This window comes from Pan paniscus, chromosome 3 (genome assembly GCF_029289425.2).
Source record: "Pan paniscus chromosome 3, NHGRI_mPanPan1-v2.0_pri, whole genome shotgun sequence".
NCBI lineage: Eukaryota > Metazoa > Chordata > Mammalia > Primates > Hominidae > Pan > Pan paniscus.
In genome coordinates this window covers 100,675,113-100,701,207 of record NC_073252.2, presented here as the reverse complement: position 1 = coordinate 100,701,207, position 26,095 = coordinate 100,675,113, and the positions used below count along the sequence as shown (strand labels likewise).

The following is a 26,095-nucleotide window of genomic DNA, read 5'->3' as shown; positions in this document are numbered from 1 at the left end:
TAATACTTTATCACAGAGGTGTGGAGAAGACATTGAAGAGGTGTAGCATTGCATGAGATGGAGGAAAGTGAGGTGGCACAATCTAAATAAGATGAGCTGGGTAAGGATTAGACAAATCCAAAGCTTTCATCTTAGGTTAAAACACTTTCCTTTTGATAATTATTTGTTCATTTCTAGATTAAAAAATTGACTCTAATAGGCAATGTGAATGTGATAACCAGGCTATACGGAATGATCCCATGATTATAAGGAAGCATCTTAGAAAAGTATTTGCACAGATCAAACAAGGTGAGGTCATCAATTTGCTTTTCCTTTTATTATAAAAGTAAAATAAAAAATAGCATTTATAAATCCAACATTTTTTCCTTTAAAGTATTTGATCTAAAAAACATATTTACAATAGCAAAATGCAGAAAAGGGGGAAAATACCATTTTCAGCAATGATTGTAACCATGTTTAAATATTGACAAGTACTTTTTTTTTTTTTTTGCAAATCAGAGAAATAACCACATTAGAAAAAGCAATATGCCTTTTTTTAAAAATGGCATGTCAAGTGACTCTCATTTTAAAATATCTCTTTTCTTAACCCTTAATTTGAATGCAAAATGATGCTGTGGTCAGAAGGAATGCCAGGTGGCAACCGTGATACCTTTAATGACAATAGGAACGTAGCAGAGGGACAACAGCAATGACAACAGAAAGCAGCTGTGATCCAGCAGCAGCTGGCAAAGCTTAGTAAGCAACCTCATCCCCAGATGCATCTGCTCAGCCAGTGTTGTGATTGCTAGATACTATCTGTAAGTGAACCAAACTAAAATTCATTTATGAACCAAGAAAGGAAGCCAAGTTGAAAAGGTCTCGAGTTAAATCGAGAATGATTCAGGCGGGCCGGCTCTCTGAGCACCTTTGGATGCACTTCAGCTTCTGTCTTGTGGACAACGCAGTGGAATTTTAGGGCTTTGGTTTACACGGTGTGGGAAATTGTCAGCAGGCTAAATTTTGCCTTCTAGAGGTCCTTCCTGCCCATAATCATGGGGCATTTTGTTGAGAGTTAGCAGTGAGGCACCACTGGTCAGAGACTCGGTAAAGCTGAGTTTGCGGAAGGATGTCTCCACGCCGCTGTCGCAGACACTGTCACTGTCTCGGAGCTCGTCTGAGGGGAGAAAGCACAAATTCACTGGGGGAATGGCCGGGCTCTAAAAAGCTCATGGACTATTCTGTGGACAACTCTTGCCCACTGGCTTCTGCCAGCCACACATCCCACCTATGCCACCCTCACTGTCACGACTGCTCACCGTGGTGGGAAGGGCAGAAGATACTTGGGACATACTGTGAGGATGTTATTAGCCAAATGTCAGAATTAGCCAAATGCTTTCACATCTTCCTGCAATCTAGTCTTGTGTTTATGAGAATCCTTTCTGAATTCTCTTGACTCACAGTGGACCTTTTTTTCCCTTAGAAATCAAGTGTAGTTTTCCAACCACTGTATTATCTATTTCATAGCTGGGGAAACTGCTGAACCTCAGCAAAATAAATTGGTGACAGAAGCAAGAACTAAAAATGAGATCTCTCTCTGGGCCTCATATGCTATTACAGCATACATTGCCTTGAAAACATTTTTGGTAGCAATAAAAGTAAAATGATTTTGGTGAAAATGAGTCTATACTGGAAAACCAGGTTGAATTCCCTTTGTTTACAAGTGTCCTTAGGGATATGACCAAGACAAATTATTTCCTATACAGTGAGGAAGGAAACAGAAGTCTAACATACACTAATCAAAATGCTATCTTCTTATGTATCAAATTCCAATATTAGAATATTAAGACTTTAATGCCAGTGGCATGACTATCATCTTGGTATTGACTGATTTGTTTAATCAACCAATCTTTATTTGGTGTCTATTATGGGTTACAAACTATGCGATATCCTAAAAATAACTACAAATTAAGGGCTTAATGCTTAGGTATTTACTTTTTAAAAAAATGTTAAGTATTTGCTTTTTTTCTTTCTTAATATCTGTGCAGAAGGAGCACTGGGCTGTGACTCAGGAGATCTGGGTTGTTTTCCGGCGGATACATTATTCCTTTCTCAAGTGCAGACAATGACGTCTGCCCTTGCTCCCCTGGGAAGGCCCCCTGGCAGGGTGAGATGGGTGCTGAACCTGAGTGGCAAGAAAGAGCCAGCCAATTAAGAGCTTTCCAGGGAATGGGAAGAAACAGTCAAAAGGTTGGTCAGACTAGTGAGCCAGGGGAGCAGAGAAAACACTTGGGAATGGAGGCGCAGTGTGGAGGAAGAGCTTCCACAGCAATGTTTAAGAAAGCAAACGAGTAAAGCAGGGACACAGTTTTATCTTTAAAACCTCGAACATTGCTAGGCACACAGTGTATGCTGGATCAGGATTTGCTGAATGAATGACTGAATGAACTGAAGGGCATAACCCAGAAGTAATACAATGTCACTGATTTTTTAGAAGAATCATACCATCTGTTGGGCAGAGAATGGACTGAAGGGAGGTGGACAGGAAGGAAACAAGCGGACTGAGTAGGAGCCGTGCAAGAATCTAGGCAGGAAATGACGGCAGGCTGGACTAGGGCGGTGGTTGCAGACAGGATGACACTCGATGGGTCGCATATGAAGTGATTAGTGGCAGAAAGGACTCCTGAGGAATTCTTGGGTTTTGTCTTAATCTCCTGGAAGATGGCAGTGCTTCTGACAGATGTAGCCAGTATTGGGCTTGGGTGAGGTACCAAGCAGGGAGGGTTTAGGACTGACCCTGGAGGGCTGTGACTTTAAAAGGTGAGTGTAGAAGAGCCAGCCAGGGGAGTGTGCTGTGGAGGAGCCAGGAATGGAGACGGTCTGAAGTTGAAGGTAGGCGTCAACCATGACACACTCTGCAAGTGGTCAAGGTGAAAAGGAGGTGACCGGTCACTGTGAGGACAGCAGGCCTGGTGGAGTGGTGGGGATGCGATCCCAACTGCAGGAGGCCAAGCAGAGGGTGGAAGGTGGCAAGCTGGAAAGAACAACTCTAAGAAATTCTTTGGAGGAGCTCTGCTATGTATGGGAATAGAGCACTTGGACTGTAGCTAAATGGGATGTGGGATCAAGAGGGTGATTGTTTCGGTGTGTTTTGTTTTTAAAGATGAGGAAATCATGAAATGCTTGCTAGGTGACCTAGTCGGAGAGTGGGGAGGAGGAACGGCTAGTACAGGAGAGAGAGGTAAGAATTAACAGGAACAACAACCTAGTAAAGGTGAGGGGGTTAGACTCAGGGGAGAGGTGGCTCCTCAGCTGGGCAAAGAAATTTAACCCACCAAGTCCGGATGGAAGGCTGCCAATGTGGGCACAGGCACAGGTGGGCTGGCACTTGGTGCAAAGGTGAGAGGGTTCTGGTTTCTTCTGTTTTCAACAGAGTGTGAAGCAAGGGTGTTGCATGAGTAAGGGGAGGGAAGGAGTGTTGGGGGTTTAGAAATAGAAAGCATGGAATCGTCATTTACAGAGTGGGAGAATAAAATTGTAGGAAATATAGGATTACTGGGCTGGGTTGAGAGTCCATTTCACATGGTTGCGAGACTTTTGGTGGCATGACACGTAGTCCCATATATGGTGGGGGACAAGGTCAGTGTCATAAGCTTGAGAGAGGAGGCAAAGGAAGAAGGAGATGGTTCTCTCTTTAAGGTAAATATTATTTCTCTCATGTCTTAAATTTAATCACCCACATCATGTTGTTTTTAGTATTTATTGTATTATTTAGTGTTTACTAAGTAGTTCATGTGTCAATGTGATTTTCCAAGGGTACGACCCCCTCATCTGAATGGTACTATCAAGAGAGGCAGAGGGTGAGCCCAGGGGGTAGAGAGACACACAGGGAAGTGTATCCAGAAAACGAGAAAGAAAACTGCCACACCATATCCAAAAAGAGCTGAAGACACCAGCCTGGGGGAGCTGGAAAATATCTCCACTGTCTTTTGTCTTTTTTTTTTTTTTTACCTATTTGCTGCCTTGTGGAGGCAGGCGAGAGAGGCAGCGAGTGGGCCTGAGAGGTGGTCTTCACTGGGCTGGAGGCTGCCTGGATCACTTCAATTGCTTCGGTGTAGCCCATTTGTCTCAGGGCCTCCACCAGCTCTCTGACTGTACCCCCAGAGACCTGTGAGAAAGAAAGGAAGGAGGAGCATGTTCTTGTGTTCGAGTCCCAGTGCAGGCTGTAAGCACGGACAGCCCACCCTTCCCTCTTCCATGCTGCCTCCTCCACTCAGGAGCCAGGAGGAAATGGAAAGGGCAGAGAAGAGCGACTAAGAAAATACAGTCTTCGAATCAAGTTTCCTGTTTCGGCTCAAAGACCACTCAGGAAATCACAGAGAAGTGGTTTGTAGTAAGCAGAGAGAGAGACAGCGAGAGAAGCGCTGAGGCAGTGAAACTCTGCCTACAGTGACGTCTACACAGTCTCCCTCTGTAAGCTGAAGCTCTGAAATCCATGCAGAAACAAAAGCTAACCATGAAATTTTCAACAGAAAACTTCACCCCATGCTTTTCTACATTTTAGTTTTAGAAATGAAAAAAAAAAAAAAATCCCCGGGTAATGGCTCCACTAGGAGTCACCTCACAGAACATGACTCAATGCCCTGCCATGGGGTAAGGTGTGTTCTTGGGGACAGGAAGCTACACATGTTGATTACAGTCGATTGTTTGCTCAGGGCCGTTAAAGTTCTGTGAAAATCCTGACCCTCTACGTAGCATTTTCACAGGAAGTCTCCAGGTATTTGAAAACGGGGAAAATCTGAAGGTATCTGAAAACAGCATTCTCAGGAAGATGGGCTGCCAACTTGGCCTGGGTCACCCTCCCAGGCCTTGGGCAATGACTGGTTTTCTTCTTCAGAGTTAAGGAAAAGGGACGGAGATTATGCCCTGGCCAGAGATGTTACAGAGTAAAGTCAAATGAAAATTGCTAAATCTGTAAGGTAAGGTGTTACCTCATAGTTGTCCATAAGTGTTTTGGAAGGAGCAGGACTCAGCCGGAAGGCATTATTAAGTATCCCCAGACCTAATTTCTGCGCCAGAGTAGCCCAGTTTTTGTCTGGATCAGGAATTTCTAGTAACTTATACAGCTGCAGCTTCACATCTTCAGCCAGCTGTTTCATGTCTCCTGAAGGAAATGAAGAAGGAACACACTTGTTCTAACATGCCATAGACACTCTGGAGGGACTGATCATTGCTGCCTGGCTTGCCGTCCAACTCCCAGTGGAACCAACCAAGCTACTCTACTTGAAGGTCAAAGCCCAGCTGAGTAGAAGGCAGTATATATTTACAGTAGATTAAAACTGGATATTCTCCTTATCTACCTCCAGCATCTTTTGGTTCTGAAATAAGAAATGTACTTTTAACAGTAGACCCTGGATAATGCTGGTTCCTCCCTTTAAATGACAGTGTGGAGATAATAATGGTTAAGAGAATCTGGTTTTATCACAACCCACCTTGTGCTAGTAAATCATCAGATGTAAACTCTGGCTCATATGGTTTCCCATTTAATATGTCAAATACCTGTTGGAAAGAAAAACACCAGAAATCGTTATACATCGAAGGGACCACTAGGGCAGTCTGTTTCTTTATAATAAACAACTCAGCATGTCCTCCTTAGGAGGGCCTGGTACCCTAATGATGGAGGAATGGCAAGAGGAATCAGGACCACCCTCCAAGAATATGGTACCCTTTGGGGGAAGAACAGCTGTAGGGGCTCTGGTACTGGGAAATAGTGCTTTGCACAAACTCTCTGAGCTGGGTCAGAATACCCAACCAAACTGCAGAGAGTCAGAGCTATAGCCTTTTGGAAGGAACAGGCAGTCCAGGCCACCATGTCAATCATCTCCTGCTCAGAGACCTAAGGCTAGTGAAGAGCTTACTCAGAGCTGTGAAGCTGTCTCCCTTCTTCCATAGTAACAAGCTTATGAGAATGAATTGTATAAACTTGCTCAAATTGAGATGTCTAGATGTTCACAAGGCTTGGTGTTAACCCTCTGGCAATACTGACATTTTAACTGAGGGTCCAGAATTGTCTTAGGCTAAAAGAAAAATTATTCTGTAGCTGCCAAGGCATTTGTGGTGTTCTCTGCAGTCACTCTGTTGCTGGCTGACCTGGGTAAGGAGAGCGTGGGGTCACTGAGTGCATCATCTTTTTGTGTTCTGTGGCAAGGCCTTCTGGGGAAATGAGGTGCTAACATAAAGGGAGAACCATGGAGTCTCTGCCAACGTCAGTGAGCTGGACACATACAGGCTGTGGGAGGCACATGAGCAGTTTTAGAAGTGGAGCAGCTCTCGCCTCTAGAAGAACTGATCTTGTCATGTTGGAGATCTTGCATGCTGCCCACCTCCTCCCTCTGGCTTTTCTTCCTGGGGCCAAATGACCTAGTAACTGCTTTATACCTTCAGATCTCAGCCCTGTGGAGTTTTGAGGAAGGCTTTAAATCTATTTACTCTGTTTATATTTATTGAAATTCTAAGAAGAATTCTTAGTTTATTTTTACATCCTGAAATCACTTACCTAAGTCCTAAGCAAACAGTAACATTTATCCTAGCTTCAGAAATTGAGATGGTAACAATTATGGTGTGAATTTGGAATGGGTAACTTTTATGTGAATTTTGTGTTTTTCTTCTAACCTTTTCTCACATCTCAACTCTGATCTGATTAGGCATACACTTTCGTACTTAGAACTCAGCTGACCTAGATCTTTCATGGATAGGGTTTTTCAAGATAAAAATGGTCTCTGACAAACAGACTTTCTTAAAAATAAAAGTCATGTTCTTTGGGGAATAAAGCACCAGGAAGACCATCTGTTCTTACATTCCTGAACCTCTGACTCCCTCAGGGGCAGCCATCAGACAGATGGAGCGGCACTCACCTGCCAGCTGGTGGCCATATCTAGAGGCGTGGTTCCAGGCACAACTCCTTCATCCTCTCCTGCATTTTCCCAAGAGTCATCCAGGTCATAGAGAGGCTCAAAGTTCTCCACCAGGGGATCTGCTCCTGCGAAGTTAGATTACACAGCATTAGGTAAACCCAGATCTTGTCAACTTCCAACTGCCTGCAAAGGTCAGATTCCCAAAGGCAAAGCAATGTAGCAGCTTGAGGCAATCTCCTGGATAATTTTTAAATCATAAAACATTTCTACTGGAATATCCAGAGAAATTATTTTAAAATTGTAATTTACTTTGATTGTTAAAGTGTCTTATGACACCTGAAATAGCCAAAGATACTATTGAAAAAAAAAAGACTTCAAATACTCTTTCACATTTAACTCTACAGGATATTTCTCAACTGAATAGTGCATCTTTAATCTTAGGGCTGATGGACAGCATGATTACAGCCACTAGGGTGCACCCTCAGGATTAGGGTCCTAACTGTTCAAATTTATGCATGACAATGTGTATTTCTCAGCCCCTTTTCTTGGACACTCAAAAGAGCAAAGATGCTTGATGTCTAGTGACAGCATGGCCAGTTTCATTGCTGGGTACAGCAATGCCAGGGTTCTGATCTTTAAATAAACAAACCTGCTAGGAAGTATAATTATTGAAATATTTTGGGAAATGTAGTCTGCTCTTTAGCATCCAGCAAAAACAAAAACAACAAACAAATAAACAAAACACCAAAGTAACTCAAAGACTAGAGCTAGAGTTACTTCTCAGAGGCTTAGATGATTTTTATGAGTGTTTAGCTTGATGTCTAATGATGCCATTTTTGAGGGAGGAACTTGTTTTTATCTTGCTGGGAGAACATCAGATGGGTCAATATCAATAATAGAGGAGTACTTAATGGGAAACAAAGAAGGATCTTCATGCTGTTTCTTGATTTTATTCTCCCAGTTCTGGCCTGATCTATGAGGCAATAAATGTAATCCATGGAGAAATTAAGATGAACAATTTACAGGACCAAAGTGTGGAGGGATGAGCTATCCCTTAACTGACGCTTTTTTTTTTTTGAGATGGAGTCTTGCTCTGTTGCCCAGGCTGGAGTGCAATGGCGCAGTCTCAGCTCACTGCAACCTCAGCCTCCAGGGCTCAAGTTATTCTCCTTCCTCAGCCTTCTGAGTAGCTGGGATTACAGATGCATGCCACCACGCCCAGCTAATTTTTGTATTTTTAGTAGAGATGGGGTTTCGTCATGTTGGCCAGGTGAGTCTCAAACTGCCAGTCTCAGGTGATCCACCCACCCTGGCCTCCCAAAGTGCTGGGATTACAGGTGTGAGCCACCACACTCGGACTTAACTGACCTTTTCCATGACATTAAGATTAGGACTTGGTTTTTCATCTGAGTTTCTTCATTTATATATCAGAGAAACTGTTACTTGCTTTTCCTTTCATGGGATTCTGAGAATTCAATATAAAGCATTTTAAAAAGGGTTATAGTTTCCTTCTTTTTCTTTTTCTTTTTTTTTTTTTTTTGGAGACAGGGTCTTATTCTATAGCTCAGGCTGGAGTGCAATGGTGAAACTGTAGCTCACTGCACCCTTGAACTCCCAGGCTCAAGCGATACTTCTACCTCGGCCTCCAAACTAGCTGGGACTATAGGCGCATGCCACCATGCCTGGCTACTTTTTAAATTTTTTAATGGAGATGAGGTCTTACAATGTTAACCTGGTTGGTCTCACACTCCTAGTGCAAGTGATCCTCCCACCTCAGCCTCTGAAAGTGCTGGGATTACAGGTGTGAGCCATCACGTCTGGCTGGTTACAGCTTCTTGTTGGAAGGCATTTAATTAATCAGTGTCTTCTAAAACTATTAATACCCACTGCAATCAGAGTTTCTTGTTCAAGAAAAAGTTCTATTTAACAAAAGAGAAAAGAAAAATATGGTGTCCCAAAGAAAAAGTTCCTATGTCTTTTGCTTTGTTTTCTTGAATTTATGAAGCATTTACCTTTTAAGTTAAAAAAAAAAAAAGCCTCTAAAGTATATCAGATATGTCAGGGCAGGCTTCAGATGCCAATTTCATTACACATATTTTGAGGTTCTAAATATGCAAGGCACTGGAGATTCAAAGATCAGCATGGATAATTTTCTATACTTCACAGGACTAGAGAATTAAATGGAATAACATCTGCAAACCTGTAAGCAAAATAGGAGAGAGAAACATAGTACAGAGAATAAAGTCTTGAAGTTCACACTGCCAAAGTGTGATTCATAGCTCTGTCACTTACTGGAACCCTGAAGTGGGATCTGGTAGTCTCTCTAGTCTGTTTCCTTGACTCTAAGATGGGGAATAATGGTATTTGTCACAAGGGGTAATTGGGCATTAAATGAGACTGTGCACATAAAGTGCATATCACAGTGCCTGGTACACAGAAAGGTCAATAAGTGCTAGCCATTTTTAGTGCCTTCCACATAATGGGTCTTAATACATGGCCCATTTTCTTTTTCCTACACTTCAATTTCTAAGAGATATTTCTTTCAAAATGAAGTCTTTAAATGATTTCTTATACCAATAATCTTTTTCTTCTGGGGCCTTCTGATATGATCTGAGACTAATACCACTCAGAATTCTATAAGGAATCAAACTCTACTTTGAAAAGACCCTTTGTCATGGGAGGCAATCTAAACAATCAAACCCCAAACAAACAGATCAATCAGAAAGTAAAAACTAAAATGACTATCAGGGTAAAGCCCAAGATTACTAGTCCAAACAGTGCCTTATGGCAGATAAAATGTGATTTGCCATATAATTTTTATTTACCCTTGTTTTTCAGTAGTAGGTCTGTGGCTTAAAGAAGGCAACATGACTGCTCTATTGAAGTTGGGTTTGCATTCCTGGTAACATTTTTCATTAATGACCGCCAGATCACCATCTTACCTGCTGCTTTGAGAAGAGCTGCCAGCCTGGTGGACCCTCTCCCAGCTGCTATATGCAGGGGTGTGGTTCCATCGTAGGTAGTACTGTCCACATGGGCATCACCCTACAATCCAGCCCACACAAGAAAGCGTTAGTGGAAGGTTCTCTTGCCCTTTTGTCCCCACCTCCCAGTGTGCATGGCTCCTTGGGTCCTATTACTAGCCCAATTGCTACTTTGGGCTGGCTCTGTCATTGAAGAAATCCCCAGTTAGAGATGCCAAGCAAGGGGGTTGGGGGAATGTCTAAAGGTGGTACTCTGAAGCCCTCCATAAATGTTAAACAAATAGAGCTGATTGTAAGGGAGAACAGCAGCTACTGACTTCATTCTTTGAAAAGATTTCCTTAAATCTCCCTCAGAAATTTAATGCAAAAGCAAATAAGTGTGCCCTTCACCTCCAGGAGCAGGCAGCCTGCCAATGAGATGTTGTCGTGCTCCACAGCCAGGTGCAGTGCTGTGCGCCCGGACTTCTGCTCCTGAGCATTGACGTCGGCCCCAGCGGCCACCAGCAGCAGCAAACATGGCAGGCTATTGCTCATCATGGCTAGATGAATGGCATTCAGACCTAGAGTCCAAGCAAAGGGACAGTCACAGGATGGGATGGCTAACTCACAAGATGGCCCTTGTGAAGCTGAAGGAAATGGCAAAAACTGAATCATGGGGAGGGACAGTAATGATACTATAAGTCTATTGTTGTGCTTTGAAGACCCACAGTCTCCTATTATGTTCTCAGGAGACATGAACATAAATAAACATTCTCTGAATAAACGACGCTTTGTGTACTTCAAGATGAATCTTTACTCAGGCCTCTGCTTTCTCCTCCTACTAACTATTCCAAATCATCTTTAAAAAAATTAGCTTTGGTGAGCAACAGAAATGCCCAAAAGAGATGATGAACTCCAGGTGACTAAGGAAAGCACTTTTGGGTGCAAATCAAATAACACACGTTTATCAAATACCTAGTAGATATTTAGAAGGTGGAGAAAGTTACACCAATGATGTGTGATTGTCTCTTACCGTCCCCGTTGGGGTGGTCAAGAAGTAGTGCTGCCTTTTTGTGCTTGAGTAAGACACTGAGAACTTTATCATGTCCTTCTTTGGCAGCTAGGTGCAAAACAGAGTTACCCAAGCGGTCCAGAAGGCTCAGGTCGGCCCCAGCCCTCAGCAAATCCTCCACCACATCTTCCTGCTTAGTGATCACTGCCAAGTGCAAGGGTGTCTGGAAAGTGAAAGGGCAGGAGATTCACTGGTCAGCAGTGAATACTTACTTACAACTCACAGCTTGGTAGCTGTTACTGCAATAGGTGGGGCCATACTGAAGGAATATTTCTCATTCCCAGATTAACTTCTGACCTTGGCACCCAAGTTATCCTGTTCCATACTATATGCTAATGAAGTACATATACTGTACTAACACTTAGCCATTCAATAATTCATGTTTTAAAATTCTTATTTATCTTAAATTTAATTGACAAATAGTAATTGTATATATTTATGAGGTACAATGTGATGTTTTAATCTAAGTTTACAACATAAAATGATTAAATCAGGCTAAGTTACAAATCCATCACTTCATATACTTACAATTTTTTCTGTGGTGGGTTATTTTCATATTTACAAGTCTTAATAGCTTCTTGTTTCTCACTACAACCCACTGATTGTTGATTTTGAGCACACCTAGTAGCAAATTTAGTTTTCTTAAATATCTGGTAGGAGTTACCTCCAGCTGATAATTTTATATTAACAAATCAAATTAAGGCTATGTTTTCACTGAAGAAATTTAAATAAAGTACTCAATAGAAACCAATTAACAAAAGTGCCATGATTCTATGCTGACATGGAAACTAAATTTACTAAATTAAAAAATACTTTCCCATGGACTGGCTCCTGAGACCAGTCAATATAGCTTTCCTACACCCATTTCATAAAAGGTATTATAAGATTCTAAATAACATAACCAGGATAATACAAGTATCTCACCAAGGGGGCTCAGATGAATAAAAAAGGTGAGCTGCTGATACCTAATAGGTACTTAAATAGTCCATTTGACTATCCTGCCCACAAGGTATTACTTTGGTGAATGCAAATAAGATGTTTTGCAAACTGTGTGTTTTCAAAAATGAGTAAGACAAATACAATCACAAACGTATCTTTCAAATAACTGAGTTCACTGACAGAGAACAGCAATGTATCTTTACACAAATCAGTTTATTTCACAGGAGCCTAACTATGACATCCAGCCAGTCTTGTGACAATTTGCCTAAAATTCCCTTTTCATTGAGCAGTTACTGGCTACAGCAGCAGGTGAGCCACCAACCTCCTAGCTGTGTAGGTGACCACAGCACGTGATAACTGGCAGGATGAATGATGGGAGGGTAGTCTAAATCTCAACTACAGTGATTATTTACTATACAAGACCCTTTTTTTTTTTTGCCAAATTATTACGCGCCCTTATTTCTTTCATTTTCTAGGGCTATCAACCTGGCCTGAAATGAAGTGATGTCCTCAAAACTTTAGATATTGTTGCCAAGAGCCTTCTTCTCAAAAATAAGTCAATGGAAACTGTGTTTACTAATCTGTGTTTTCTGAAATGCTACTTGGGGAGATGGGAAAAGGAAAGAGAATGAGATTGTGAAAAAAGGATCTGAAATTATAAGATAGTATACCATTCAGGAATTATAAATTATCTGTAGCTTGAATTTAATTAAAAAATATCTTATGAGTCAGAGAGGTTTTTTTTTAAAATATTTTCTTCCACAGTCCAATCAATGGTTTTCCATGATATAAACCTTCTAGATCTTAAATCCAAGGATTATATCTTAAACAATTATACCTTCATGCTATGGCTGTGGGCATGGGGACTTACACAGACATTCTGGAAAGCCAAATATACAAATGTCCCAGCAACCCAACTCTTGCAGATGTATCTGGGTGAAATTCTGACACAAATCCACAAGAGGACATAAGTGAGGACAGTCACTGCAGTATTATCTACTGAGGTAGGAAGTTAGAAGTTGGTTAAATGTCTACTACTAGGAAACAAGGATGTTATAGGTGAAAGACCCATACTAGATTCTCTTCAGGAGCTGAAACAACAAACTAGCTATATGTAGAACTGTGTGGATAAGCAGTGAAGGCAGACATACAGTAACATGTAGCACAATGCCACTTAGGCATTTAAAAAATATATGCACAAAGAACTATACAGATACACACAAGTGTGTGTAAAACTGGTGAAATCTGATTAAGATCTGTGGATTGTATCAACGTCTATTTCCAGGTTTTGACACTGTTCTGAGGTTATGCAGGATGTTACCATTGGGGGAAACTGGGTGAAGAGACCTCTGGTTTCCTTGCAGTAAATACTAGGACTTCCTAGTATGTTTTTGTAACCTCCTTTGAATCTATAATTAAATTAAATTAAAAAAATTTTAAAGGTTAATGCAAGGCAAGAGAAGTACATTTAATATAATGTGGATTGTATGTGAGAGTATATGAAAATACCTATGTATTTCAAGTATACGTACATTTGTATTCAGTACTTGAAAAACTACCTATAAACACAATAGTGACATTTGTGCTAGCAGACCTGGGCATTGTCAGGGTGGGCAACTTTGACTTTCCAATGTAGATTCTTCTGTACCATTTTTAAAACTATGAATATACATGATATGTATAATAATTAAAAACATAAAAATACATAAAACCCTCCAATAATGTTTTATGGGAACATACACAAATAAAACAATCCATACCAAACACGATAGAGTGGTTGTCTATGTTGGGGGAAGGAGAATGAGAGGAGAAAAAGGCTTAAAGAGAATATTTTCATAAAAAATCCTAACTCGGTGCACTTGGACTATTTTGAGTGTGTTTCTAGAGGGTGGGTGGGGAGAGGAATTTGATCATGACAGATGGTCACAGAAATGTACTTAGATTAGTGAAAGGTATTTGGGAAGAATGCTTAACTGTCAAATAATCCAAATTATTTAGAGAACTGTATCATTTTCCATTAAGAATAGTTACTAGAGAACCTTTACAACAGATAATCAAGAGTTCAAATCTTAGCAGTTTCTAATTCTCAAATCAAAGTTGCCACTGGATGTGTGTTTGACACCTAGAAGGCATACTAGGGAAGCCAGAATCACTGCCCATTAATGAGACTGGTGGTAAGGTGGGGGAAAAATGGACATATAGTCTTCTGAGAGTCCCCAAATCAGAAGGGATAGAAGTATCAATGGTGGTGGTTTCAGGGTTTTTGTCTCTAACACACTGGAGAGTCTCAACATATGTAACCAAATGATACAGTAAAGAGTTTAGGATATAAAAAAAAAAATCACAGCTACTGGCCAGACGCAGTGGCTCATGCCTGTAATCCCAGCACTTTGGGAGGCCGAGGCTGGCAGATTACGAGATCAGGAGTTCAAGACCAGCCAGACCAACATGGTGAAACCCCGTCTCTACTAAAAATACAAAAATTAGCTGGGTGTGGTGGTGCATGCCTGTAATCCCAGCTACTCAGGAGGCTGAGGCAGAAGAATCGCTTGAACCTGGGAGGTGGAGGTTGCAGTGAGCCGAGATCGCGCCACTGCATTCCAGTCTGGGTGACAGAGTGAGACTCCGTCTCCAAAAAAAAATCACAGCTACTAATCCTGTTGTGCTGTGTCCTTTGCAGATCCTATTTATAAACATAAAATAAGTAATTCCTTGAATATGACTGTTAAGCAGGGTTTGAAAAGAGGACTGACAAGCTACAATGTCCCATTCCTAGTTTTATTCATAGATTTGTGATGACTACAAGGAACAATCAGCCAAAAGTCTGCGAGAATCAAGCTTTACAGGCAAAATGACCTTACGGATACCAATGACCCCAAAAACGGTATGAAAGTTTCAAGAAGACATCCTTTAAGTGTAAATCTACAATCACACTTCATACTCGTTATTTTATATTAACAGGCAGTGAAGAGTCACTAACTTTACTTTTCCTTTGACATGAAGCACAAGAGCCAGTGAAGAAGCCTAATGGTGACTTATATTGAATGAAAAATGGTCATTTTCCCCTATCAGGAAACCTATTAATTTTTACCTAGTCACAGGTAAAAACTATTAAGAGCCACATGTAAACGTTTTTAGTAGTTTTGCTTTAAATGCACTTTAAAGCACACTTTTTTTTTTTTTTTTTTTTGAGACAGAGCGTCACTCTGTCACCCAGGCTGGAGCGCAGTGGTGCGATCTCGCCTCATTGCAAGCTCAGCCTCCGGGTTCACACCATTCTCCTGCCTCAGCCTCCTGAGTAGCTGGGACTACAGGCGCCTGCCACCATGCCTGGCTAATTTTTTTTTTTTTTTTTGTATTTTTAGTAGAGACGGGGTTTCACCATGTTAGCCAGGATGATCTCGATCTCCTGATCTCATGATCCGCCTGCCTCGGCCTCCCAAAGTGCTGGGATTATAGGTGTGAGCCACCGCACCCAGCCTAAAGCACATTTTAAAGAATGGAAATAAAAATAAGAAAATAGATATTTTAATTTCCTTTAAAGAAAATGAAGTTTTAATTAATTTTCTTTAAAATAATAAAAGCATTTTCCTTTAAAGTGAGGAAATAGAAATGATTCACATCACTGCTATAAAAACTGAGAGAGCAGGAACAAATATCTTTACTAAGTAAATAATTACACAGGATTTTGGCCATAGTTTTGGAGTGAGAGATACACGTGAACCAGCAAACCATCTCTCCAAGGAGGATGAGGAAGATGCTTCGGGTCGATGAAGGGAAGGAGACAAATGGAAAGATAAGAAGTGGGCAAGGGCAGGAGCCCCATACAGCAGACTGGTGGGAGTAGGGGAAAGACAGTGAGGTGGGAAAAGCAATCAGGGGCAGGAAGGAGGAAACCTCAGGAGCCGAACCCCATCTTGGCTTCATGCCAGTGCAGTCACTCAGCCAGAGAGGCTGGCTGGGGTCACTGGGCTCCCATCACCAACGTCCAAGCTCTGCTTCTGCCGAAGTGGCTCCCAGGCTCCTTGCCTCTCCCTGAATTCTGCATATGCCCATCAAAGGGCCTCGCTGTGTCTCCAGCTAACTCTCCCTTTGCAGTATTGGGAGACCTCTGGAAAAAACAGTTCCGCAACTTGTATTTTCAGCCCACCTAATTAATTCCTAAGAAAACCTGATTTGGGCAAAACTCTGGTGTTCCCACTTTTCCTCACTTGGAGCTGTCTTTCCGCTTTTGAAAGACACCTTTTCCTCCTCAAGCAAACTTTTAACCTTTCTGTGTGGTGATTTCAGAATGCTTCATTTGATATACATTTAATCTGGATGTTGTCAAGGTATGTTTCAGTAGACTTCAAAATTATTATAAATTACTGGCTTTTCAAACTTTTTTTAACTTTATTTTTCTTGACAGATGTGACATTTTTACTTTAGTTTCTCCCTCTTAAATGAAAAAACTGTTTGATTTCTAAAGTTTAAAGTTTGCCTTCCCCCAGCGGGATGCTGAATTTCATTGTGGCTTGATGGCTGTTATACCCACAGATCAAAGGATCCTACATCATAAAGTAACATTCTCAACTAATGTGATTTTAGATATTACCTACAAAGGTTTGTTTTTGTTTTTTCTACTGTTAACATTACTAAAAATAACATGCACCCAAACATAACAGAAGAAAAAGTAAACTACAGATTTTTCTTCAGTTGTTTTCTTGAGATTTCTGCTTACCTGGTACAGATCATTTCTCATGTTGATAATGTCATCAGAAATCAAACCAGATGTGACTTCTAGTAGATCCCTCACAAGTTGAGAATGAAGGTGGATGATTGCTAAGTGTAAGACACTGGAATGAAAACACAGTGGCAATAATTCACTAAAATGTTAATGAAAAAGAAAAGATTCCCAAGATGTGATTAGACTCAAGAATGGAATCTGCTCTCATACCTAGTTTTATTTGGCCCTAAAATGTTTTGAATCTATAAAATGCATTGAATCTGAGGTGGGATGCTGTCTCCAGAGGACTGGTCCCTCCCAACTGCCTACCCAAGGCTGCTATGTTATTTGTGGTACCTTCCTGGCCTCTGGGAGCATTCAGGTCTGACCCCTTGATGTATAAACACACTGAGGCTTCCAGCCCAGAAAGACCTAAGCTTAAATCCCAATTCTGCCTCTATACCATGGCTTTGGGCGGTTTTCTTCTCTACCTTTCCCCCTGACTTTTCCTGACACACAGATTCTATGTAAAATGAATGCCTGGCACTAAGAATTGTTCAGAAAAACTTAGTTACCTCACCTAGCCCTGCTGCCCTCCTCCAAAATACAGTGTGGTGGTTTTTTAAAGATCTTTCCAGATCCCAAGAGGGGAGAATGGAGTGAAGCTTTTAACTACTGGAAGAAAATTCTTGCAGTAAACTTGTGAAGAAACAAAGTGATTGTATTTCCCACCACTCCTGCAAACATTCCGGCAAATATTCCCTCTGCCTGGAATGTTTTTGCTCCTTTCTTCTGCCTGAACAATGCCTACTCCATCCTTTATATTCCAGTTCAAACCTGACATCCTCAGAGAATACTTTCCTAACCTCCTAGGTGGAGCAAGTTGTCCCTCTCAAATTTACTGCTTGGTTATGCAACTGCAGTTTTCTACACATTTTTCTCGTTCTCTGTCCTGTCATCTCTGGGGCAGGTTCTGTCTGAGTCAGCCTTACAGCCCTAGCATGCAGTAGAGGCACAAAAATAAGAATGATAGAAGGAACTTAAGAGCTTACGCTAATGAGGCTGAACATACTGGTGGTGTCAAAGTCACTCACAGGAGCGTAATTCTTTTAATTATTAAAAAACATACTATTAAAATTCAAAACAATAACAATAACAATCATTTTACCAGTGGCTACTATTTGTTGGGAGCTTTGATTTACCAGACTATGCTAAGCATTTGATACATATTGTCTTTTTACTATAACAATAATCCTATGAGTTAGGTAATATTATCTTCACTTTTCAGCTAATGAAACTGAGACTTGCAGGCATCATATAACTCAGTCAAGGCCAATACGTGGTGAAGCTGGGATTCAAGCCCAGGCCTGTCTTACTCCAAAGCCATCTCTTAATCCCTTAAGCAATCCTGCATAGGGGATACATGTGCACTGTTCTAAAGACATTCAGATGAATGTCTAAGAAGATGACCACTCCAGAGCATGGACAGATTGAGGTGCAGAGCACACTAAAGCATCTCGCAGCAGCACTACATCTGGGACACGAGGTACAGGCTGGATCTTCTCTAAAATAAGCTATCAGGTGCCACTTTACTCAAGCCTCTTCCTTAGCAATAGCAAGTATATCGTACTTGGGATTAACTCCGGCACAGAAGAGCCTAAAAAACTAAATTGTGATTTTGCTACTTGAGAAATATTTTAAAACGGATGATCTCAGGGTTTCACTATTGCTTCTTGAAATGTGATACTGGAAGAAGACTTCTGAAAAGGGCCTAAACTCTGACATAGACATGATGCACATACACCAAGAAAAAGGTCATACTTCTAAAACTGCTCGAAAATTTCCATGTGCTGCTCAGCATTTCATAGCAGAAGTACATTCCCCCTCCCCCTCAAATCCTCACACCCTTATGGGAATTTCCCCAATAGCAGAAGTTTTATATATTTTTCTTTATTATATTTTCTATGATGACTAATGGCCACAGGATTTAAACTATTAGCCAGATATGACGAGCTGAATTAAAACAATAGACTTGGGCTGTGATGGCCAAAAGCTGCCCTATACCTATGCTCTTATGAGGATCCTCTGGTCTCTCCAAGTCCCAAATCTGTGGCCTCTCTGAGAGCCGGCTTGTGTGAGTGTGCTTGGGTCTTAGGAGGGAACTTGCATGTGCCTCACCTTGTATTCCTTCCAACAATCCTCCCTTCAGATATCAGCACTTCCTTTCTAACCTGTATGTGCTCATCTTCTTAGACTTATCAATTTAACAGGTCCCTGGAAATGCCACTTGAAACACTGCTGTACTGTCTTGGTTAACTGCTTTTTCTTGTGGTTGTATGCTACTGAATGCTAACTGGATTATTTAACCCTGAAAAAGCATTCTGCTATTCATGGCTTTATACCAAGAAGGTTGTACTGGTTCCTCTCATACTGTATAACAAGGCCAGTGGTTATACCACATCCTTGGTTACGTTGCAAGGAATGAGAACAAAGGTGTCTCTGCTTGAAACCCTGAGGTTGTTACTTTCCTAAAGTGCTTGGTTTAATTTTTAAACTGAAGTCTGAAACACAGCACTCAAGAGCTCTTCCACAGAAAAGGATTTCTCTATGTTGATGCTATTTTAGGAAGGTTTTAGATAAGGCACTTGACTTGAATGTGAAGGCTGCTGTCTCTTGTTATTTTTATAGGCTTTCGAGATCATTTTAGAAGTCTCAATGAAAGGACTAAGAGAACTGTTTTAGAAAGAAGCCAGGTGGTTTGCAAATACAATCTCAGTAATAGCAAGAATGGAAGGCATGGTGTTTGGAATGTTCGACTCCCACATATGGGCTGGAGCAGTCACAAAAGTCTGAAACAGTCATAGACTGATGACCATCAGAAGAGGGAGCAGAGAAGAAACCAGTAACCGGGAAAGAATGACCAGTCCCTCTTAATCTTTCTGTTGTTGTTGCTGCCTTTATTGGGCTTTTTCTTGAGTACACTGTCATAAATATGCAGCTGGGATAACAATGCTTCAGGGATTTGGTAGGACTCTTAACAATTCTCCAAATATTACTTCAATAAACAAAGCAAGGCTTTTCAAAAAGTACCATTACCTACACACATCTTAGTTTTCTTGCCCAGAGAGATTCACTCTTAGATGAGTCCTCCAGCTACTACAGATTCCAACAGATGACAGCAGCAGGATGGAGCAGCAAATTGTGCTACTTAACCTTATTCACACATTATTTTTCTTCATCATTCCAGTTAGAGGACTCAATATATTTGAACAATTATTTTTATCTCTAGTCAGTATGCATTATACGATGCTCTTCTTCTTCCCTACCCAGGACAACCTATCATGCAAAAGTTCTGACTTACCTGTCCCCATTCTCATCCTGCACAGCAGTGAGATGGCGCTGGACGGCCAGCAGCATCTTCACGTCTCCTGTCACCGCGTAGTCGAAAAGGGCATTGGCATGCCTCTTTGCAAGCTGCATAGCCTTCTCTAGAAAGAGGTTATCTGTAAGGCAATGACCACAATCATAGTTGAGTGTTCCTACTTTTGTTTTATGGGTATGGCATGCTTAAGGACAAACTGACCAGCATCAGTGTTCTGACACCTTGACGTATCATTTTAGTTGAAAATGTTCTTTCAATGCTTTTGGATTGTGTTGACTAGAAAAAGCAGAATTGGACACTGGGTCACTGACAAATATAGTTAGAGATTGATCTTAAAGAATCTGTGTATGATTTGTTAGAGGAAAAAAGTTTAGAAATGTGTTATTTTAAGGGAACGACCATTATCTGTTATTTTAAGGAAAACAGTCTCCAAACAATGTTAGATTTTACCGTGATTTTAAATCACCAATATCTTGGTGAAATAATCCTTCATTGGAATCTCTAACAATTAGCTTGTTAGGCAATGTGTGAAAAAACACACGTCTCTGCCATAAACAGAGACGTTCAATGAGCCACTCACGTTTTTGTAAAGTTTGTTCCATTAAGGTCAGGGAATGGCATTTGTGACCTCTGGGCCAAAACCTGTTTATGGCCTGCTTTTCATAGAGCTCCCTAGCTAATCATGGCTTATACATTTTTAAAGGGGTGTAAAATAAAAGCATATGTGATAGACACCACATGTGGCCACCAACTCTAAATATTTACTACCTTTGCTTTTATAGACGTCTTCTTAGTACGATCTAGGATGACCTAGAATCATGACACATATGCTAATAAGTATTGGTTCACAGTAAACGCAAAAGTACATTTTCTCCTAATCCTACTTCTTCAAAGAGGGCACAAGATAAAAAGAAAAGTTCCTATTTTAAGGCAAAGTTCTATTTCAGTATGACGGTTAAGCCAGAATCTAGACAGGGTGACTATTAAGCTTGTGGAAATACTTCTCTATTTATCTGTGCCAGAAAAGAAGCTGATTATCTCTCACAATACCCTAAAACTGCATGATTATGACTGGAGAATGTACATATAAATTTCTGTCCTTTACATTCAAAGATAACAGAGCAAAAATGGAAATCCCAGTGTGAATAAAATGATCTGACATATGCTTTTCCAAAGTCATAGAGAACTTTGAAGAGTACACTAAACTAGATATTGATATATCATCTTTAGATTAGCAGATATCTTTCTGCACCTAGGACTGACCCCTCCCCAGCCAACCAACAGAACGTAATTTGTGTGCTCACTTACCCTGAACCCCAGCACTCTCTTCTTTTGTTCCTGTTGCATACGTTAGAGTGACCTCACCATTCCCAACGGTGGCCTCGCTGGGCTCCTGATCTTGCTCTGTGGTTTCAATAACTTTCCCAAAGAGGTTTACAGTGTTTTTGTCATCACTTTTGTCACAACCTTCAGGGTCCTTTTTAGATTCAGTGTCCATGGTTCCTAAGATAAATGCAAAAACATCAGATTTTTCTCAGTAAAATGTATTTAGTGATAATTCGCTATTCCAATGTAGGTCAGATAAAGGTAAGAGACAAATTTGCTGCAAAAGGAAAAGAAAAATAATAATTTAAAATTCTTTTAAAAATGGTCATATCATAAATACCATGTTTTGGAGATATTCTAAACTCATTTCTAAAAATCATTTTTAGTATACTTCTAAAATCTTAAATCTCATTTTGCTTATTTGTAAAGGAGAAAAATGAAATAAAGCTCTTCTATGAATTGCAGGAAAGCTGAATTTTTAAAGTTCTTGAAAGCAGAGCAGTTTTTTCCTAATGCTAACGAACAAAGCAAATCATAAAGACGTGTTGTCGACTCACATTCTTTAGTGTGGGAGTTATCCAGTGTACCATTCCTGATCACCCTCTTTCAGGTTCAACTATGTTATCTGACAGATACTATGAGAGCATCTAGCTTTTATGCGGGAGACCTGCTTCAAATTCTTGTTCTGCCACTAACTTCTGTGTGCCTTCAGTGAGTATGAACATTTCTGAACTTTGATGCCTTTTGTGTGCAAAATGGAGATACTATTTTCCATATAGAGCAGTCATGAAGATAACAGTTAAAACATGTAAAAGCACTTGGCACAAAAATAGGTATTCAATAAATGGGAAGACTTCTTTATAGTATTATTTCTTCCATGGGTACACTAGAATGGACCTGTAATATAAACTATCAACACGTGGTTTAACTGCAGCTTCTCAGGGGATGACTTGATGGGAAAAGACTGATCCTATAAAACTCAAAATGATTTCAGAAGTGTACTATTTGAGAAAAAAAGAGACAGAATACATTAAGTTTGATGATGCTTAAAATGTTTGAATAGTCAGGTCTCTGTTGTCTCTTTTCAATGCTCTTTTCTTTCCTCTGTTCATGCCACTTACAAAGTAAATATATAAAATATATAAAAGTAATAGAGTTTATACTAGCCACAGGAAATAATATCTTTTGGGAAAAGTATCTTCTTAGTTTATTTGCATTCATCAATTATTTGTCAAGATGATAATACTGTTGTGATAAGTAATGATTTTAAAAACCCTTTTTAGCATTAATTATTTTTTTCCTTTCTTGGTATTGAGAACAAAGCATTACTTACCATGCTTCATCCCAGCATTAGATTTAGTAGTTCCAGGATGGAAAGTAATCCCACCATAAGTAGGAAATCCATAGTGCGGGAAGCTATACCCTGAAACGGCAAGTAAAACAAATGAAACATCATGAAGATATTTTACAAAGACTCAGCACAACTTAGTGTCTGTCTCTCAGGTGAGCACAGCCTTTGGTGTGACAGGACAGTATTGTGCCCACACATGGTTTTTCTGTTGGGACTAAGACACATGGTGGGGGTCATGGGACTACCAGAATTCCACTTTGGTAAAGTTTACATTTTGGCAACTCTGACAGCACCCCAGATTTGGGGAGGGGTTGTAATGGAGAAAGCCTTCACTCCTATGTGAAGGGGAGAGGCTAATAGTGAGGGTCACCAACCAAACTCACACTTGCCTATGTAGAAGACATTAAAATAACCCCTTGAGGAAAAAAACTAAATCAAACAAAGCACAGAAAAACATACTGACTCCTCAATGGAAAAATGGCCACCACTGTTCATTCTTAGGCATTTTTGGTGGAAGCATAAACTGGTACAACTCTTTGGGAAAACAGATGGCATTAGATGTCATGCCCTCTGACGTAGTAATTTTACTACAAAGACTCTAATTTACAAAAGTAATCTGGAATAAGTGAAAAGTTAGGTGGATAGAGGTTCAGTATAGCATTTTATATAGAAAACAGGAAACTACATGTAAGTAAGTTATACTATGGTTTGTTCACTTGAGGAAATGAGTCATTAAAATGATGCTTAAAATTTATGCTTAAAGTTCATATTACTGGAGGAAATGTTTATGTTAACATCTCAGGTAAACGTTGCACATATGACTCTATACACACAGTCATGGTGCAAATGATAGTAAAATAGTATTGCAAATAAATGGATTAAAATAAAATGCATAATGATGATCACAGCTGTATTCAGGGTAAAATTTATAAATATATACTATAACATATACATAAAAATAGTAGTAGTTAACCTTTGATGGCAGATTTTATGTATTTTCAAAGTTTCTACAATGTAGTATATAGAGATGTTTAATATATAGCTATATTGTAGTATGATAATATAAAATCTTTTCAATGTTTCCAAACAAAAACAAGACAACTATGTCAAAAAATGTAAAAGAGAAATATACCAAAATCTTTAGGAAGGTATTCATTAAATAACTGGCTTTGGGGTACTTTTTTTTCTTCTTAATGACTTTCGAGATTACCTACATATTGTAAAATGAACATGGATTTCTTTGAAAAATAAATTTACATTTGTCAGGAAATTTTAATTAATATACTCAATAATATCATAGCCACTCAACTCACAGACATGCTCAGAAACCAAAGAAAAGAAAATTCTACCCTCTCCAATATGAAAAAGTTTTAGGAAGAATAAGTATTTTTGTACCTGGACCTGTACTTCCAGTGCCCCCTCCTCCACCGCCACTACCAAACATGCCTCCGCCTCCAGCTCCGGCACCACTACCACCGCCGAAACTATCTGAAAAATTGGGCATGAGCTTCTGACGTTTCCTCTGCACTTCTTCTTTATCTGTATTTAAAGGAAGAGAAACCAGAGGAGAAAAGATTGATTCGGTCCCACCACTAGCCACAGAAAGACCACTGATTCTAATGGTATTTTTAAACATCTTAAAGGGAAATAGAAAGCACTCAAAGAGGAAGAGATGCTAAATTTCAAGAAGCGTTATATTTATTCCAATGGGTATGAAGGCTGAAAGTTAGCTCCAGAGAGACCACAGAGCAGTACACACCCAAATCCACTCTACAACAGTTTCTTAAGTCCCCAGTGTTGTTAAAACTAGTGAAATATTTGATTATCCATCAAAAAGATCCTGAAGATGCTGAATTAAAAAATTATTGACCCTTTTGCTTGGTCACACAAAATAACTCATGTTAATAAGTTAACATTTATTATGCATCTACAATGAGCTAAATGCTGGAAATAAAAAAAAGCATGACATAATGTCTTTGCTGCCAAGAACCCTCCAACATAATTTTAAGATAGTGGGGGAAAGACTTAGTGAGACAGCACTATAACAGGACATACATTAAATTCATGGTGCAGATCAGTGTTCTAGGAGTTTGGGGAAAACCTTTTAGGAGGTCACTGAGGGATGGGAAATTCAGGAAAGGCTTCTCAGAATCAATTTTATATAAGAAGAGGAAAAAGGAAGATGTACACAGGGTGCTTTTGAGAACAGGAGTAGATAAGTTTGGCTGAAGTGAAAGTTTAGTACAGGCATGCCTCTGAGATATTGAAAGGTTCAATTCCACATTACTGCAACAAACCAAGTCACATGATGTTTTTGGTTTCCCAGTACACAAAAAAATTATGTTTATACTATACTATAGGCTATTAAGTGTGCAACAGAATGTCTTAAAAAGCAATGTACATATCTTAATTAAAAACACTTTATTGCTAAAACAGGCTAATGATCACCTAAGCCTACAGCAGGTTGTAATCTTTGTACTGGTGGAAGGTCTTGCCTCGATGTTGATGGCTGCTGACTGATAAGGGTGGTGGCTACTGAAGGCTGGGTGGTTGTGGCAATTTTTAAAAATAAGACAACAATGAAGTTTGTCAATTCACTCTTCCTTTCACAAAAGATTTCTCTATAGTATACAATGCTGTTTTGATAACATTTTATCCACAGTTTTAACTTCTTTCCACACTAGGGTCAATTCTCTCAAACACTGCTGCTGCTTTACTAAGTTTATGGAATATTCTAAATTATTGTCATTTCAAGAATGTTCACAGCATCTTCTCCAGGAGTAGATTCTATCTCAAGAAACTACTTTCTTTGCTCATCCATAAGAAGCAATTCCTCAACCATGAAAGTTAAATCATGAGCAGCAGTTCAGTCTCATCTTCAGGCTCTACTTCTCACTCTCATTCTCTTGCTATTTCCACCACATCTGCTGTTACTTCCTTCACTGAAGCCTTGAACCCCTCAATGTCACCCACGAGGGCTGGAATCAATTTCTTCCAAATTCTTATTAATGTAGATATTTTGACCTCCTTCCATGAATCACAAATGTGCTTAATGGTAAATCCTTTCCACAGGGTTTTCAATTTACTTTGCCCAGATTCATCAGAGTAATCACTATCTACGGCAGCTACAGCCTTACAGAATGTATTTCTTAAACAATACGACTGAAAGTCAAAATTACTTTTTGATCCATGGGCTGCAGAACGGCTGTTAGTAGCCATGAAAAGATCTCCTTCAGAGCTCTTGGGTGACCAGGTATATTGTCAATGAGCACTACCATTTTGAAAGGAATCCTTTTTTTTTCTTTTTTCTCAGAGCAGTAGGTCTCAACAGTGGGTTTAAAAATATTCAGTAAACCATGCTATAGACAGATGTGCTGTCATCCAGGTTTTCTTGTTCCATTTACAGAGCAAAGGCAGAGAAGATTTGGCATAATTCTTAAGAGCTCTAGGATTTTCAGAATGATAAA

General features: G+C 39.9%; 1 protein-coding gene across 2 annotated transcripts in view; it reads right to left on the bottom strand.

Moving 5' to 3' along the window:
- Positions 1 to 289: 289 nt before the first annotated feature.
- NFKB1 (nuclear factor kappa B subunit 1) overlaps positions 290 to 26,095 on the bottom strand; it is a 115,448-nt gene continuing 89,642 nt past the window's right edge. For both annotated transcript variants that reach the window (XM_003829955.6, XM_008955333.6), the window contains exons 12-24: positions 24,024 to 24,167; positions 22,611 to 22,700; positions 21,260 to 21,454; positions 19,931 to 20,072; positions 16,585 to 16,699; positions 10,887 to 11,088; positions 10,265 to 10,434; positions 9,833 to 9,935; positions 6,891 to 7,015; positions 5,469 to 5,535; positions 4,968 to 5,140; positions 3,988 to 4,144; positions 290 to 1,153 (exon numbers count right to left, since the gene is read on the bottom strand). In XM_003829955.6, coding sequence (XP_003830003.2) covers positions 993 to 1,153; positions 3,988 to 4,144; positions 4,968 to 5,140; positions 5,469 to 5,535; positions 6,891 to 7,015; positions 9,833 to 9,935; positions 10,265 to 10,434; positions 10,887 to 11,088; positions 16,585 to 16,699; positions 19,931 to 20,072; positions 21,260 to 21,454; positions 22,611 to 22,700; positions 24,024 to 24,167 — 1,844 coding nt within the window. In that variant the 3' untranslated portion in view covers positions 290 to 992. The remainder of the gene's footprint in view (positions 1,154 to 3,987; positions 4,145 to 4,967; positions 5,141 to 5,468; positions 5,536 to 6,890; positions 7,016 to 9,832; positions 9,936 to 10,264; positions 10,435 to 10,886; positions 11,089 to 16,584; positions 16,700 to 19,930; positions 20,073 to 21,259; positions 21,455 to 22,610; positions 22,701 to 24,023; positions 24,168 to 26,095) is intronic.